General features: G+C 42.8%; 1 protein-coding gene across 1 annotated transcript in view; it reads right to left on the bottom strand.

The window, feature by feature from the left end:
• Positions 1-19,076, bottom strand: part of LOC105455189 — a 96,087-nt gene that overhangs the window by 64,850 nt on the left and 12,161 nt on the right. Inside the window, exon 2 of the mRNA XM_011698309.1 lies at positions 10,366-10,571. Coding sequence (XP_011696611.1) covers positions 10,366-10,571 — 206 coding nt within the window. The remainder of the gene's footprint in view (positions 1-10,365; positions 10,572-19,076) is intronic.

Raw genomic sequence — 19,076 nt, 5'->3', positions numbered from 1 at the left:
CTCTCTCTCTCTCTCTCTCTCTCTCTCTCTGTTCGGGAACAAAATTACTTTTACCGGCGGATAGAAGCTCGAAATAATTCGAGGGACGAGCGAGGAAGCGAAGTCGGAGAACTTAGGCAAATTCGCTCTTGGAGCCCTCCTTGACTTCGTCCTTTAAGTTTCGAAATTGTACACCGCTCGCGTATTAAGAGACGAGGAGGTAGAAGAGAGTGAAAGAGGGGTGGGTTGAGAGGGATGAGGGATGAAACTGCGCCAGTCCAGATCCCCCTCGAAATAGGATACGAGAAGACGAGGAGTCGTCTCCGCGAAGTTTTCGACTCCCTTGATGACACCGCGCTGTAAAATTAATCGCGCGGAGAGCGAGATTTAGTGGCGTGTCTTGCGGATGACGAGGGGTATCGCCCGTGTTAAGTCAGCCGGGTCCGAATTACAACGTCCTCGCGCGATCATTGATTAATTAATGTTCCTCAAGGTTTCTGCCCCTCTCCTCTCCCAGAGGAGAAACGCGATTAAAGGGCGTTTTCTAAAATAAACCAGCCGAGATATTCACCCGAATTATCCGAGATATTCTCGCGGATTATTTTAGTCCGGACTTTCGTTATTAGCCACTTTTCTTACAATTAGATCAAATTTTCCCAGACGTCCCGATAAGGCATTCTTGGCCGCGGAAACGAGGTGCTTCCTCGGCTTTGACTACGTCTTCATTCAGTAGTCGCGTCGCCGCTCCCTTCGCCGGAAGTCCACGTAGCCGAAGTCGTTGCCTCTCGAAAAGCGGAGAGAGAGTAAAGGGTTGAAAGGGAGAGATTCGCGATGTGCCTCGTTATCGATGTTATCAAATATCTTTATCTCTCTCTCTCTCTCTCTCTTTCTCTCTGTTGTATGCTCCTTAGTACGACACAATCCGCTGTTTCATCAATTGAATCTCGCAACTTCGTCTACTTACTTTTGTCGCGACCCTGAAGGAGGCTCCAATCTTCTCGAGAGATAGACGGAAATTATACAAAAGGTCGCGCAACAATCAGCCTCTCGTCGAGAGTGCGCGAGAAGAGAGAGTAGGCAGGGAAGGGGAGGGAAGGGAGAGGGAGAAGATGGGTGGTCGGTTGGCTGCCGACGCGAAAGTTTTCGAATTCCGGATAACGAGATGTTGATTCGCAACTTCTTACCGCGGCTGCAAGTATAATACCCGGGGTGGAGAGGCGGGAGGGAGGAGAGTTGGGCAAACCTTACTCGACTGGCTGCAACATCCTCGCTAATCTACGTCGCCGAATGGAACCTCAGCTCTCGCTCGACACAGGAAAGATGCTCTTAGGTACTTTCCGGAAAACGCGAGCGCCATAGTAATTTGTCTTTCGGCTGCGCGAGACGTTATTAAAGCGGAAGTAGTCGCGGAGGAGCAACGAGCGAAGTCGTCCTCTTATTACTACTTTGACACTTCCGATTCTATTTTATCATTTGTAATATTATTTTTTATAATCTTTTATCAACCGCAAAGATGGGTAAGAGGACGAGATTCTTTCATCATTTATTATTTTCCTCGCGAATTTCCGATTTCGTTGAAAGTAGTTGAAAGTCGTATTTAATCCCGAAATAAACGTAATGAATTATAAAATAATAAATAATCAATTATAAAATAGTAAATTATATAAAAGAATAGATTTTAATTTTAATAAACGTTAGCTTAAGAGTTTCAAATTAAAAATATATTTATCGCTCTTTATACAGTTCTCCAATATTTTCCAGCGATTCTGAATCGTCGAATCAAACGACTTTCATTATGTTTCAAATTACGGACATTTTTCTCAAATTTCTGCAGATATCGGCTTTTAAGTATGAACGGTTTTCAATTGGAAAACCAATTTCAATTAAAAATTACGAGTCAATTAAGCGGATAATTATGCAAATATTCATTTACGATATTCCGCTACTACTTTCACCTCCGACAGAGTTAATCTCTCTCTCTCTCTCTCTCTCTCTCTCTCTCTCTCTCTCTCTCTCTCTCTCTCTCTCCGGGGTGAATTAGTGGCTGTAATACCCGTAACACCATTGTATCCTCGTCCCGTTGCGGCGTAGGATAATTACATTTATTTGACCGTAAACTCTCGAATTCCTTCCTTCCGCGCGTTTCAATGCCCCGCGCCCATACATACAATCGGCTTTATATTCAATTCTTTTTATTGCCGTCGTCAATGTGTCTTCCGCCGACATTAATGCGAGGGAAACACTATGTCTCCCTCGTTGTGCCGATCTTTTTAAAACGTACTTACGAAAACTATACCCGTCTTACACCGAGAACCGCCGAGATCGCCGGAGTTACATGGTGCGTTAACTTTGAATAACCCATAAACTGCCATATCTCTCTCTCTCTCGCTCTCTCTTTCTCTGTCTCTATGTCTCTCTGAATCTTTATTCGTCGCGATGAGTTTCCGGGGATAAAAGCTCCGCGCGCATGTCACGAACGTCGCGACAACGGCTGTTAAATTCCCGCGGTCGGCAATGACGTTTAATCGTCGCGTAAGACCATGATAGACGGACGTTAAACGCACGAGTGCGCCCGTGCGATTGTTGCAATTATTCTAGCGGACTGCCGGGGACCGCTCGGATTAAATACAACGGGATTCGAGTCGTCCGATTCGACGATTCACAGTCGCGGCCGGAAACACAGCGGCAATGTAAAAAGGGAAAAACACAAGTACGTTCTTTCATCCCGAATTCACGGATATGTCGCGCGCATTAAGCGTTAAGCTTCAACGTTCATTATTTTATAATTAGATACGACTGTGTGTGTTTTCAAAAAAATTACAGAAAAAATTCGCGGCGAGGATGATGAACGGCTATAAGAGAATCTCGTCCCCCTCTCCCCCCCCAACCCGCCGATTCGCGAGTTCGCAGACTGATAAAAAAAATTGTTAGGGATAATGCACCGTGAAATTTGCACCCGTGCGCTTCGCGCGCGCCGCGCATCCCGCCACAAAGATATTCATCTTTCCCCATTCACTTTCATCTTCGTTGAATTAACCTTCCCGCGAATCCATTAAGCGCATCCAAAACGACGTCCATAGACTCGTCGCTTAATGGACGGATACGGACGTGTAATGGATGTTGTTGGTTCTATTCGCTCTCTGTGGGCACAAGGGAGAAAGAAGAACAAGAAGAAAGAGAGAAAGAGACGGAGAGAGAAAGAGTGGACGACGCGCGGCTCTTCTGCATCCCTGCATCCCTCCTCGCGATCCAGAAAAATCGGGCGGATGAAGCTCCCGCGCGCCTTCGAGATAATCTCTCCTGCACTCCTCCCGGGCGATGTTAAGACGGGATAAAAATCTGACGTACCATCGCTCAAGCCGAGAGCTGTAGGCAACGTAATTTCTCTCGTCTCTCTCGTTAATGCAACGTTTCAACTTCGCTCTGAAATCGCGATTATCGCTAACACCGGCGTCGATTTTGCGATTGCCTCCGATTGAAGATGGGTGGCGGTCTCGTAGAAGTGGCGCTCTCAGCAGGCCGCGATTATGCGTGGCGTCGAGGGACATTCGAAATTCGCGGCGGAGAGGGCGGAGGACGGTCCGTGAATAATACAGGCCGCTCTCTCGCGGTGGCATTGTTAGGTTTTACTGCCCTCGAGAGGAGCTGTCGGGCGGCGGCGGCGGCGATTTATGGGGCGGAAGATCGCGGCTCGCGGGGTCGCGCGGCAGATTAGTCAGATTGTTTGGAAATTTTCATTGGTTTCCTGCCAACCGCGGGCAGTAGAAGGAGAAGAAACAGACGGGAGACCATCGCCGTACCTTGGCGCGAGCTTCCGATCGTTTCCTGCCCACGTACCGGCTGCTCGGGGAAGCCGCTCTATTTACGGGCCTTCTTAAGTCGCATGCGAAGCACATGCAAACGCTCCGTGCGACAAAAGAACGAGCGCGACGCAGTCCCGATTTCCCTCGGCCGCAAACGGGCGAACTCGTGTCAACGTCGTCTCTCTCGTTGCTCGCTGATTTACATTCCTTACCTAGACCATGTAATCGCGATCGAGAGAATCTTTCGTAGATTTTTTGCGATTCACGATTATTGAATTTTAAAGCCGAGTCGATTCGACTCGAAGCTCTTACTCGAATTACCTCTCTATCATTTTTTTTTACTCTTTCTTCTCACTTTATATAATTCCGCTCAAATTGCAGTCAATTTAAATTAAAGCCGTTTTCGGGTTAAATAAATGAGCGACTCGCCGATCAATCGAACATTGGGATGTAACATTCAAGTTGCTGACGACATGATTATTTTATCGCGTTTCTGAAATTTGGTATGTCAAGATTTTTACGAATTAAAAATATCATATAAAGATACATCGGAATGGAACAGATTTTATTTTATTCCGTAGTATGATGAATGTGTGTGTGTGTGTGTGTGTGTGTGTGTGTTTTATGCTCACTTTTACTATATTAGCGCATGTCTGCGCTATCGCTATATTTTTACGTTCAAATATAAGCAAGCTGGAAAGTCTGCCTCATGGTTAAATGGCATATTTCTGCCTCTCTCTCTCTCTCTCTCTCTCTCTCTCTCCTGTACTTCCTCCGATGAACGACCGCGACAGTATCTCGATATGTGACACGGTCGAGAGAACGGTAATGCGGAACAGCAGCTGCATACAAATGGGGAATTTCGAGGGCAGGAATGCGTTACGGCTTAAAACGGCTTTCCATTCCATTAGATGAATCGCGCGGATAATTAATGTAGTTACGGCCACCCATGATATTCAATCCGCGGAAACCATAAAGCCGCGGCCGTTTAATGTTGTCCAAGGATGCTGAGTGCGTGTGCGCCTGGGCGATAGCCCGCATTGATACACACGGATAGCTCTCGGCATTGTAATATGAGTCCTCCGTGTCCTCGATCTTTCCGTATTCCGCATGCATTTAACTTCCTTTTGTAAAATTATTTGATGTACCATGCCGATCTGCTGGAAAATCTTTCCTCGCTGAAGCACAAGCGAACCACGCCCCCGGAATGATTGAATTCAAAGGAATAGAAGGGAAATCAAAATTTAATCCTTTAAGAATTTATTTCAGCATGCAAATTTTGCATGTTATTAAATTACTGAGAAAACCTCAAGAATTAATTGAACGGCTTGTTGCAACAGTGGGTTAACCTACATTTCGTAACAACGGGAAAAACGAGCTCTATAAAGTTACATTGACGAACTTTTTATAGACTTCATTTTCTCTGTTTTTATAAAAGTGTTGTAAAATACCCATTGTTGCAGCAAGGCCTTCAGTTAACGAGGAGATATTTTTTGGCACACCTAAAGACTAGTATCTTAAATTTAAATCTCGCATTAGGCAGACCGGGATTAGATCGGGTGGTAAGAGTCGTTTCTGCGCCGCCATTACTCGGCCGTTCTCCCGCATCGGGGAAATATATCTTGCAGGGCAAAGTTCTGCCGGAGCATCAAAAATTGGTGGATATTCCCTCGGGGGTGGGAGCTAAATCATTTAAATTTCTGCGCAAACGACCGCGCGCACATGCGGGCGGCGGAACTCACGCTCTTCTGGCGGAGGAAAGTTTAAAAAATGACGGGAAGGCAGGAGGGGGAGAAGAGAAAGAGAGAAGAGAAAAAAGGAGCGCGAGGAAAGGGTATTATCCAGCTAGCGAATCGCCCGAAAGTTTCGCGTCGAGGGTGATCTCGCTCGGAACTATCCTCAAACTATCGTCAAACTATCGTTGCTACTGACCTTGTTTTCTGGGCCGCGCCGAGTGTACGACGTGCCGAAAATCTTGCGGAAGTTCGCCGCCTCGCGAATATGTATGTTCGACAAAGGAATCTCCATTTTAATAGTTCTGTTTGCTTTAGATGTTGCCACACCGAGACAACAGTACTTCGTTCCACCGATTTACTTCATTGAGCGCGAAATTGTTTAGGATTTTCAGCATTATAACCGAAAATCATACAAAAATGATCATAAAAAATGAAAAGTAATTAAATTTTTTATGTAATTATATTTATGATATATAATTATAAATATAATTATATTTATAATTGTACATAATGATATATAATTATATGTGAATGGGATATAATTATACACAATTCCATTTTTTATAATCATTTTTAATGGAATTACAAATTATATACAAAATTATATTTCATTTTTCATGATCCTTTTTATGCAGTGGGATTTCAATATTATAAAATTATATATTTATATTTTATAATATTGTACAATATAATAAATAATAATGATAATTAATATTACATTCATATTTTATAATATTATATTAAAAAAATATTTCTGGTTTGCATTCAAATAATTTCTAATAAAATTTCACCGTTTAAATTTTTATAGAAATGTATATACACATATGTATAACACCTATAGTTTTTATTCTTCATGTTATGCTTTAGATTATTACAATGATATTGGCGATATCGGCAAGTTTATGAAATTTAAAATCCTCGTTAGCAAAGCCGGGAAATGTTTGCACGTGATATCGAGAATGTCCTCGAAGAGGATTTACATTTTTATTTCCCGATACTACAGGCTCGTTTTTGTTGATGGGGATTACCGCCGATCAACGATAGCACGTGTAGCGAAAATTAACAAAAAAATTGCGCGTCGACGCTTCCGGGGATTCCACGTCTTCTCTTTTTTAGCTTTGGTTACATATGTTTACGATTACCTATACGTGAATATTTCGTAAATGTTTAATTGGCTCGCTTATTTTAAAAGCGGTGCTAGTTAAATTAAAAAAAAACGAATTATATGTGAATTTCAGTAAAGTGCATTTATATTTGCACGGAATGTATGGATTTTTTAATTGAAAATTCCCGATCTTATGCTATTTTTTAAATAAATAACAAATAATATATGACAAATAAGTCTGATAAATAGCTAATAAATATTATAATAATTAATAATTTGGTAAAACGTTTTCGCACGCACATTTTGTTAACAAAATCTTCCAAAGTGAACTTATATCATGTTTAAACCAAACGACTCGATGCGATCGTATTAAGATATAAAAACTGTTCGTTGTATTCGTCAGGATTTGTTTTGCTATTCGCGAAGGCTGACCTCGTATGTGTGCTACATCTCGCAAATAGTACGTCCTACGTGATGTTCCGGCTCTTAGACGAGAGGAGAGGCCGGTGAATCGGGAACGTCATTTGTAGAATATTGGAGTACAATCTCGTGGATTGCGTTCTTCGGAACATTCGATTCTCAATAGCGAAGAGACCAGAAATACAGAAGTGAGAGAGAGAGAAAGAGACAGAATTGAAGACCAGTGGAGATCTCGAAAGAAGATAACGTACCGCGGCACGAAATAGGCTCTGAATCTGCTCGTGTTTCTACTGATATCGCATTTACTATCAAAAATAGTTTTTTCTTGGGAAAGAAGTAAAAGAGAGCAAGATGAGAAAAATATAAAAATATTAATTTAACGCAGCTTATAGAGAACTGAAAATGTATTTATAATTCATACAGAAGGTATTATTATAGACATATATGTATATCTAGCATTGACCGTTTTGGTATTTCTATATTTATTTATGTTATTCATTATGTATATATAGCGGTCTAATTTAACTTATTACTGATTTAATTATATTTAATTTAATTTGGTACGCTACGCAAATGTTGTACTTGTATTTAAATCTTTCCTAATACATCATGTATTGGAAGAATTCTTTTATCTCGATTGTCATTAATTATAGATCAATATCTACTTTCAATCATCTTCTCATTTGTTTTCAGACTTGATATTAAATAATTTTCATTTGCATTTAGTAACTTTGCAAAGCAAAAGCACTTGCTTTCACGAATTTTTATAGCCGTGCTTATTCGTGTAGACTCATTATTTTGAAAACGGAGCAACAAGATGCACATTTGACACATGTCGGTGCAAGCGAACAGATGAATCAAAAGTGTTCTGTTGAAGTAAAACATAATTCCGCGCGTACGCAGGAAATATCCGGGGCGTTATCGCGTCGATTCAATGTCCTTTCGTATCCTGTCTCTCTCTCTCTTTCTCTCTCTGACTCTAGTGAGATCTCGTTTCCAACGGAGAATGCCGACAGGCGAATTCACATTCAGTATATCGAGGATTCCAGAGAAAATGACGTATCCTCAGATTCAGCGAACAAGCTCCTGTCTCGTTGGTATCGACAGAAGGATGCGACGAATGCGTCGCGCTCGGAATCGATTCTGTCGAGGACATACGCTTAACCGTTGTTGATAGAAATTACCGTAATTACGTAACGATGATTGAATTTTACATTACGCCGCGTGAATTAATCCACAACTATCTCGATATATCCCTAATATAGACTAGCCTCTATTTAAACTCTCTGCGGGATATAAATTAAACCTTTTGGAACACGTCGTCGTTTATATAAAGAAACCATTTTAAAGACTACCCTCGCTTTAGAGATACCGTTGAAATATAAATCGTCACATTTTCGCAAGTTCTAATTGAGTCTTTATTTTAATCTCGCAATTGTACTGCTGTCTGCGAATTCAATTCGAATTCTCAACAGTTGTACGTAAGTTTCGCAAGTAGTAAAGCGTTATAATCAGACAGTACGGGACGTAAGTAGAAACGGCCGTATAGTCAGACAGCCTGGAAATAAGTGGAAAGATCACGCTATGATCAGACCAAACGGGACATAAAATTATTATTGATGATAAATATACTTGAAAATACTTGTATGTGTTCTTGTATTTTATTTAATGTATAATTTATTATAAATATTTTTAAAAAAATTATCTTATCTTTTTCATATTATTATCAGTCTAATCGCGTAAAACGCGATACTGTCAGCGCCATAAAAGTCCATTCAACGAACTGCAGTTTCACTTCTCTTTAATTAATTCTAAATAAAGATATCACACTATTGACAGCTTGTTGCGAGAAAATGATTCGCCCCTCATTTACAGCCACGCGAATTCCATTTAATTCGGTTTAATACAATCTCAAGTTATGAGTTAATTATAAACCAATATAATCAATTTACTGTGCCTCAATATCTTGAAATAGCCAGTATCTTTCTGCAAATTAAAAGTAAAAAAAAAAAAAATATCACTGGATATCCAAACAAAAATCTACTGCAAAATATTTCAGTTATTCCTTTTGATATTAATCCCTCTTTCTCGCCCTTTGACATGTATACAGATCTAGGATGCTTCTTTTCATTCTAATCGCTTTCACCTCAAGTTTGCGAACGAACGTCGATTTCCCTGGTTCTGTAATGTATCGACATAATCCTTTTCATCGATCGGCGTGACCGATTCGGTTATATATATCCGACGCGGCTGTCATCAATACGTAATACGAAAGGGCTATTCATCGAGTTTCTCGGTAGCCTCGCTTTCCTTTTACCGACCCCGTAGGAGGAGATAGCTCCCGGCGGCTGACAGCTTGTACCAGGGAGCTTGTGGGGAAAGATGATGTAGCATCGCGGCAATGCGGCGGCGGCAACGGCGGGATGAACTCGCGCCTCGTTTTGTGCCACAGCGCAAGAACGCGCCGTCTGGATACGCTACCCGGCACGTTTTGCCGGCCGGCCGGCTGACCGGCCAGCAGCCAGCCAGTCGACCCTGGGGAAGATGAATTACATCGGGACGTGATGGTGCCGTCTGCTCACGGTCGCACCGCCGATCGAAATCGCGGAAAACTTGTGTACGGGATCCCGACACGTCTGTAGCCCTGCTCCCTCCCTCCCTCCCACCTTCCTTCCCCCATCTTTCGTTCGTCTTATCGAAGGCTCGCGTGCTCTCGAGCTTTTCGTGTCCCGACGCCGGAGTTGTGGCGAGGGGAGTGCGAGGAGAGGACGAGGCGGGAAGGGAGAAGATTGATTGCGTCGAATCCCGCGTACAGTCGGCGAAAGAGAAATCGACGGATGCCGAGTTTCCGCGCGCGGCGTTTTAAAGAATCTCACCTGCGCCGCGCAGAACGACGAAAGGAGAGGATGTTTCTCAAAACGCGTGAATAAGGATGAACGCTTTGCCAGATTGGGTTAGCGCTTGTTTCGCTCCACGGTGGTACCGAGCGAGAGAACTCTTTGCGAGAGTGCTCGCCGATAATCGGAGAGGAGAAAGAGGCGGAAGAATCGAACCACGATATAATCTTCCGCGACTGCTGTTAACATTCCTCTACGTTATACTCTCCATCTTACTATCGATTTATCGTCATATTTTATATATTTTATATATTTTTTTAATCTCCACACAGCAAACGTTATCAAAATGTACAGCTAGGGATATTCTAATCCTGCGTGTCTCTACATTGAATTGTGCTACGTTAAATATTAATTAATAGAATTTAAAAATAAAAATTTAAAATACAGAAATTTCAGAACAACTAAATGTAGATTAAGGGACGTACCTCAACGTTCACGCCAGGCCGTGGGAATATCTGGGTCCTCTGGACGCTGTCCGGCACATATCGGAAGAATTCGTGATCGTCCTTGTACCATTTAACCGAGTAGAGATTGCTCACACCTAGTATTCGCCACTCGCACCTCAGCTCGATCGAGGTACCCACCTCGGCTTCTTTTGGCATCTTGAACTCCACTCTGATATCGCTGCTCGCTGAAACACAAATATATCCGAATTGTAGCATATCCGCAAAGTACATGACGCGTGTCATACACGCGAAGTCATTTTGGTCTTTATCGAGAGAAAAATTGAAAGATTGTGAAATTTAATTCGATATTACGATAAAACGACATATATATTATAGATATGTTACGAATTTTACGTGAAAGCTTTTATATAAAGCAAGTCAGCCATAACAAATCTTTACAGATTTTTTGTTTCTCTTTCTCTCGATTACCGCGATTTCCGCGGCAACATCATGCACTTTCTAAACATACGGATTACGTAACAACGAGCAGCTCAGCTTTCACAAATCTCCCGAGCTTGTTATAATTCTCGATCACGAATAGGGCTGCCGTGATCTCGCGTGGCGCACTCCAGCTTGCACCATTTTCGGGATTCCATTTCGTTAATCCACAGACGCGCACCGGAGAGGTCGACGTTTGGAATCCGCAGTCGCATCGCAATTACCGTCCGTGTCTGTCACTAACCGTAGGCAGGGACACGGGCGGTAAAAGGTTGGCGTGTGTTAAGCGCGAGAATAAATACGCGGTTACCGGAAGGGGTCAGAGGTGAGGGGGTCGAGGTTGAAACGCTGCGCGCTTGTATACGAGTTTCGTATACGCGATCCGGAAGTTCCCGCCGAAACTCGAAACAAATGCACTTCGCTCCGTGCATACGTAGGATAGTGAAACTTGCATGAAGTTATTGCGATATTACGGAATGACGTTTCCCGACCGGATTGCGACTTTCGAGTTTAATCGAAAGATGTGTGAGAAGTTAATGTGCAATAATTACGTGTAGTACCTGCAGTAAAAAAAAAGGGAATCTACGAATAATTAATGCAAAACCGTGCAGGAGGGGAGAAACGCGGATTACGTAACACGTCCGAAATTTATGAGATATTTACTTCCCCAGGATGTAATTATCTCATCCGTAGCGTATAATGATTAATTTTTAAATCGCATTATTTCACAGGAAACGCTTCATATACAAATATAATCACATCATTCCTCTTGTTTCATTCATATTGTAATAATTACGTATAATGCCTCGTCGTTACCCAATTATCATTATCGACAATTTGGTCCAAGTTATCTGTGAATTATAATCAACTGCGTTATACTACGGTATACTACGGCGAATTTGTTCAGTCGTACGAAAATGTCAATCGTGCGGTGAGAAAATTTATTCGACACTGGACCGCTGACGGCCTCGACAATAATTCTGGCGGATGGCTCATAATACGGCCAGGTATCGGATTAATTTGGAAGACCATGCTCCGGAATCGTCGGCCGGACGGGAGGAGAGCGAGGCGCGCGACGATCACGAGGCGTGTTAGGTTTAAGTGCGGCGGTTGTCGTTAAAGGTTCATCGGGTGGAATGCCGAGTGACCTCGCTCGGCCCTCTGCATTTGCTCTTCCGGTCGGTACCCGCAATTTACAGTCGTGCGTGTTAAGATTTAATGACGCGCGAATTTCGGCTTGCGGATTCAGGTCTCAAAGAGCCGGCTCTCGTAAATCTCTCGCGAGATCCTGAGAATTACAGATCGCGTAATAGATCTTAATAGTAGGTGTATCTCAAGTGAAAAAGTTATATAGAACTTTTCAACGTTATTTTAAGTAAGTACTGGTGGATGAGTTACTCGTCAAAATATTCAGAAATATTCTTCGCGGTTAATTAATTATTCAATTAGTTTCTGAAAAAAGCTTTGAACGATATGGATTAACTCTACATTATTAGCATTAGTTATTATTGGTTCTTTTTATTAAAATTAGTCGCGTAAAGTGTTTCTGACATCCCAATATTATATACAATTTCCGTTGTCCTTTCTAATGATTTGTAATTAAATAGAAATTGATAATTTTATATACGTCCTTTAGACAAAGATACACGCATACATTTTTGAATTGTAAAATAATTTGCGCTAAATATAGTAATAATAATAAATAGCATTGATATATTTAATAATTTATTATTAGATTGAGGTGTCTTGGACACGCGATTATTAAAGGGTTAATATGTCTTATAAGGATCATGAAATTTTAGTCAGGGAGATCTCATCTCCAAGTTCGATACAACTGATGTGTACACAGACTCGCAATATGCGGAACAGTACACTGACGTTCGACGGGACTGACCTAAACCGTCAATGTCAGTCGCAGCTGCTTCCGGCGGCGCGGTTTGCGTTTCGTGACGCGTTTTCGAACGCGTCTCCTCGCTTTCCCCGTCTTTCTCCCCCCCTCCTTCCCTCTCCTCCACGGTATCTTTCATCCGCACGTCGTCAATTCTCATCGTTACAACGAGTCGTTAACTTGCCAATGGGGTTTGACGTCTCATAGCTGAGAGACTGGCATCGCGAACCGTTTTCGTGCCATTTATCAACGGCACCTGGCGTATTGAAAACTGTTGCGACACGACGGGGACGGGACGGCGAAAAGGAAGGCGCCGAAAATGTACGGCGTCATCGATTTTAGCTATGGTATATTTCGAAGAGAATTTTAATCGCGCACAATGCACGTGTGACTGTTTTGTTATTGCGAAATGAAAACCTAGTAATATGAATAATAAGATCACTCATTCTATATATTGAAACATAATTTGATTTAATTTCTCAATTTATTTTAAATTTTCAATTGTACTCAATCCGGAAATAGTCACCTCGGGTAATTTTTGCACCTCAGCAGCGAGAAAATGAAGTTCAGTCACTATAATTTTCTTTATTAATTAAAAATCCATACCTATCTAATAATTTTGCTATTTCTTTTCTTACTCTTTTTATAAAATATTGGATAAATCTATATAGGTACATAAATGATCTTAAATACTAATAAATTGTAGAACATAATAATATGTAATTAATAATAGTGACTTTTAATTGGGGTGTAAAATTACCTCCAGTGATTGTTACGTAATAAAAAACTAGGTGATTATTTCCGAGTTAATCGTAAATATTTCCTGTTCTTTGTAAAAGCACCAAGAGAAGGTTCGTCGACAATCTTTTTAACATACCAAGCTATAAGAATACATTTTTAAGCTACTTGAAATTTATCGAGAGGCAACCACGTTTTTACGATCGTACTTTGCGGAGATCTCTCGCCGCGGTCGCGAAAATGAAGTCGGCAGAAGAGGGAAAGCCGCGAGACAAAAGCTTCCTTAAAATGCGCTCCGGAGCGACGACAGAGAGTCCGCTATCCGCGTTCTCAGTTCGCGCAGTTCCCATAAATCCCATCCTTTCCCTCTGCTATTCGTTACTTCCTACGACAAAGACAGCACATTACGCAAAGGAATTTGTCCAATTGTCTCGATCAAAGTCGCTCTCTCGCGAGTCGCCTCATATTGCCGTCGGGTTCCCGTCTGCATTCTGGACGGCTACAGCGGGGGAATATTTCTTGCTCATCGCGAAACGTTAAAGCTAAGTCTTTCAAACTTGTGCGGGGTCTCTCGAGCGTTGCCTTTTCGAGTGTCTGATCTCCGCCGGATTCCATTCAAGTCATGCAAGACCCCTCTCGCGAATTGAAATCGAATGCCTCGGCTACCTTTTCGCCGACGACCCTCGTCTCGCGCGTTCGTCCGTTTTCCCATTCGCATGAAATTTATCTCTAAACAAGGCATACATTTTCTTCGCCGCGAGTGTCTAGATTTGCGATTTCTCATCCGCGAAGCAAAAATATTGCGCCAAATCAAAAGCGTTTGCCGATGCGAACTTTTCATCCTCTTCGCTCAGCAAAGCGGAATAATATTTCTGACAGGGGAAGCGCTTCTGTGTATGTATTTCGTTTTAGCGTTTTATCCACGAACGTCATCGCTCTGATTTTTGAAACGCGGCCGCGTATATACACACGCGAACAAGATGTATTTCAACAAACTTATTCATTTCATTACATATTTAGGTACGCAATTAATATATTGCATCTCTGACGAATACTTTTTAATACAGTTTTTCATCAAATATTCTTCCTTTGCATCGATTGAACTTTTAATTAAAATTCGGAAAAAATAAAATCCGCGTTGGAATCTGAAAGTAATTTGCGCGCTAGGAGTTCAATATTAAAATTAAATTAAAATTACATTAAAATTATTTTACTCTAAAACTTTTAATTTAATTTAACATTATTTAATCATGTTATCACACAATAGAGTTTTTTAAAATATCTGATAACTTATATGTATGCTGCCGCCCAGACATTTTAATCAATATTAAGTGAGACGATAAATTACTTCGTGGACTTTCATCGGAGCGTTAGGTAAACCGGAGAACCTTTCGCGCGGAAACGTACGTTCACGTACGCGGCGCCGGCAACGAATAACAAGCTCATTCGCCTCTCCATCTCCTTGCTCATAATCGCCGCTCGTTAACCATCGCGCGGGCAGAGAAACGCCGTGGCGAACTCAACTGAAATCCACGGCGGCCCCTGATTGCGGGCGCTCGTTTTTCCGATTGCCGCAGCCGGTTGCCCGCAACCAATTTCTGCTCGGCGCGTTCTCGCGCGCGCGTTCGCGCAAAAGCAGCCGGAGCAGCCCTGATTCGAGGGAAAACGACTTCCGGCTAGCATCGCTAGTCGAAACCTCATTACCGCCCGAGGATTGCACGCCCTTTTCTCCAGGGGGGACGCCGGCGGGACGGGGAGAGCGAGGGGGATTGGATAAATAAAAGCGCTTTACGTGCCTTTCGTGGAGAGACACACGACGGCCACTTCGGGATGTTTCCCTTTGTCTCCGGATTATGCAAACGTGAATTCCCCCGTAGCAAGTCGATGCAACGAGTCGCGCCGCTTGGCTATAAGGAGAGGCGGGGAGGGTGCTCTCGCAATTTCGTGGAAGAGCTGCTCTTTGAAGTGGATGTAAACGTGAATGTCCTTTTTAGGATGGCGTGGGCTCGCGCGCGCGCGCGCGAAAAGGGTTCCGCCCGGAAAATGTTTTTCCTGCCGCTCTTATTGTAGATTTCGCTCGATTCTATTCCGCTGCACTCTGGTGGAATTTTGTTGATTGACCCAGAAATACGGGGGGAAATCTCTACGGTTTATCTCGAGAGAAAGATACGGACGAGTTCTCTTCGTCTTGCGCGCGAAGCCACAGGGTTTCTCGGGGAAAAACCGGAGTTGACTCCGCGAGGACACGTTTAACAGCCCACGTGAAAATTTTATCCGCGCGCTCGCCGAATCTTTCGCGCGGAGCGCCTCGTGAGCCGCCAACGCGTTATTTCGCATCGGATATTACGCCGCGACCTGCATACGGAGGAAGTAAAAGCGCCTTTTACAGAAGTTCGGCTCTACTTTTTCCCTCGCTTTCGATCGAGCCCGGGGGGCAATATCGTAGCCCCCGCGGAGGGGGAGAACGCCGTAGAATAAGGCTGGCCTACTTCTCGTCACCGACCAATGAAATATGTAATCCCCCTCGCGCGCGCGCCATGATACAAGAGATGAAACTTGTAGTTTTCTTTTTCCCATCGGGATCTTCGTTGCCCGTCATCGTCCCGTTCTTCGCTTGATCCATTAACGATAAAATTTTCTTTCTTCGCGCCGCCAAGTGCGCTACGCGGGCGTCGTGTACTCCGTAACGCGGGCTTGATAGGCGGTACAAGCGAAACGCGAAGAGCCCTTATTGCCCTCGAGGGTTAAATTATTTCAAAGTACGTCAGTTATTATTCGCCATCGCGCGAACTTGGATCATAAATGAAACGCTTAACTCAAACACGCTGTTGCAGAGAGCGGGGGAGGGAACGTATCTTTTTAATTTCCCTCGTTCCGTTTTCTTTTGAAGCACCTACGTTGCGGCCGCGCATCTTTATTTTTCTCCGGCGCTCTGATAAAACTGGTATAATGAAGTTACAGCGTTTCTTTCTGATTAACATAGAAACAGGCAACGCCCCGCGCGTATTTTCCCTTTTTTTTTCATAAGAAAATAGTCACGTACCATTTTTATACAGAAATTGTAAGTTACGTAATAAATTTGTGGCAATTTCGGCGAATCAGGTTGCTGTAAACGACGTGAAATAATTGCGCGACGCTCATATTCTTCGTAATTTATCGCGCGCCCGACACATTTTCGTCTATTAATTTCCTTTGTTCCCGTAACCGTTCGCTATTAAGAGAGCTGGCTGGCAATAACGGAAGCACGTGTAACGTATATACATTTTTCGCAGAGGATCATAAAAATTTTTCTAAAGAGCAGCAAGCACGTGGTATATCGTTTGCAACGAGAAATAAAATCATCGGCGCGTAACGCCGCCGTGGGGGAGGCGTTGAGGTGCCATTAAAGTACACCTTAATGAGGAACTGGCCGGGCGCGCGTAATTAGTAAATCGGATTTACGTAATCCTGTTTGTACCACGATCGGAAAGAAACAAGGCTCCCGAGGCTCCTTAACGAGATTGCCGCGGAAAAACGCCGATCCGCGCGCGCGCGTGCATTTTCCCCTTTCTCCGGTGCACTTTTTCCCCTCCTCTCTTTTCTTGCGATACAGTTTTCTTCCGGTATTTTCGGACTCGCGTTTCCGCCAATTAATTTCTCGCTGTTAATGAAAAAAAAAAGCGAAAATAGACTATCTTTTTGTCACGTCTCGCTTTCCCTCCGATATTTTTTCTTTCCGTTTCAAAACAGAGGGAGAGAGAGCTTTTTTACAGAATTTTTTTTTTTTTTACAGCGTTTCTCAACCTGGAAGCTCACCGGCGGCTTGATAATCGTCGCAGCGACGCTAAACTCACGACGCGGTTCACCGCTGCTTTGCATTATGGTTCCCATCCCCCTCACCGCCGCACCGGCCGCACGAACTGATGACGGTAAGTTTAACCTGTTGTTATTACGCGCGGAAAACCGAAAGAGCTTAAAACGGATTAACCGCTTTTTTTTTGTCCCCCGTCTGCTACGGCCTGCAGATACGGTCAGCGGTTGGTAACTGCGTCCTTAGTCACGCGAATCCAGTTAGGGGAATCCGGGAAGATGAGAACCGCAACCGCGGCTATATAGCTTTCAGTAGATCGTTATCAGATTTTCATCGCGCCGTCAAGATATCACGGTAGTAATTGCAGAAAATTACCCGCGATATCTCTCGGCAATTTTATCGCGCGATCGGGCAATCTGCCATTTGAGGATTAACGTATTTTCGATTTGCTTCGTCATATAAATGCTTTATTCTATACAAATACTTATATTTACCGTTTATATTAGTCTTATATTTGCTCTTCTCCCATTCTCTGTGTGGTTCCACATTTTATCTCAATAAAACTGTCATTTTATTCGAATGCTTTATCGCCCGAAAAGTTGAAATGGAAATTACATCATTAGCGTATTTGATTAACCGCCGGAACGCGATATTTCTCCGCCAAAGGGAGATTTCTCGCGTAAAGATAGGAGCGTCGTCCCACGATCCTCGCAGCGTTAAATCATATTTACGTCGCAACTTTCATTGGCGCGTTACAGGTCTATGAAAGTTCGACGCGGCCTTTATTGGCCATCGAGTCGGACTGTTTCCGCGGAACGTAAAAGGGGAACTTGTTTCGCCTGCGGAACAAAATTCCGCTTTTGATCTCGCGCTTTCGAGCATGCACGGACGAATTTTCTTCAGGATAACTCCTCTCGCGCGCCTTCGGGCCGTTAGAGAACATACTATTTAAAGTTCATGATTTAATTTCGATAATGCGAAAGTTGACTCGTCCGCTCGATAGCCCAGCGTGCGCGCGCGCGATCAAAGTTTCTTTAAATTCTCCGACGTCGAGTCTCTCCCGTAATTTTACCTCCCCGGAGCGGATTTTTAATATCCATATAGCGCCGAGAGGCCGATACGCGCGAACAAACTTCTCGAATATCGAATATTGTTCGACCTGTCAGAAAGAAAAATATCAATAGATTTCCGCGCCGCAATCGTATCTTGAAACACGGAAAATAAAGCGTTTTCTCTGCATTTAGATTGATGTATAGGACCCGCGAGGCTTTTGCGGAAATTAAAATAGGATATTGTGAAATTTTTGCAATACCTATGAGAAAAAGAGGGAGAGATGTAACGCAATGCCCATGAATGTCTTTCTACGGAAATTATTGCGTTATTGCAGAGAAGCATTTAGCTCTTTAATATTACTCCCGATCCTTTAACGTATTACATCCGTAAACGCGATTTTACTGTTGTAAATAGCAGAGAAAGTATATATCCCGGGCAAGTAAGAAAATTTAATCTCGAGTCATATTTGCGCGCGATTTTGTAAGGATCCGCATCCCGCGCGTTCCTCAGTTTATTATTATTAATGCTCGCAGTTTATACTCTTTCGTTACTACTTTGTTTTGCGTAACTTGTAAATGATATCCGCGCACACCGCGGCACTTAATTCTTAGTACACTCGATGATTTTCCAGTCTTTTATTACGATCGTGTCGTTCGGTCAATTTTCATCACTTTTACAAATATACAAAATTTATTAAGTGATTCTCATATATATTTTATCTTAATATCTTTAAAAAGTATTTATAAAGTATATTAAAGAAAAATTATATATATATATATATAT

The sequence above is a fragment of the Wasmannia auropunctata genome, unplaced genomic scaffold (assembly GCF_000956235.1).
Source record: "Wasmannia auropunctata unplaced genomic scaffold, wasmannia.A_1.0 LD335921.1, whole genome shotgun sequence".
NCBI lineage: Eukaryota > Metazoa > Arthropoda > Insecta > Hymenoptera > Formicidae > Wasmannia > Wasmannia auropunctata.
Note: the sequence above shows the minus strand (reverse complement) of the source record. Positions and strands in the feature narration are given on the sequence as shown.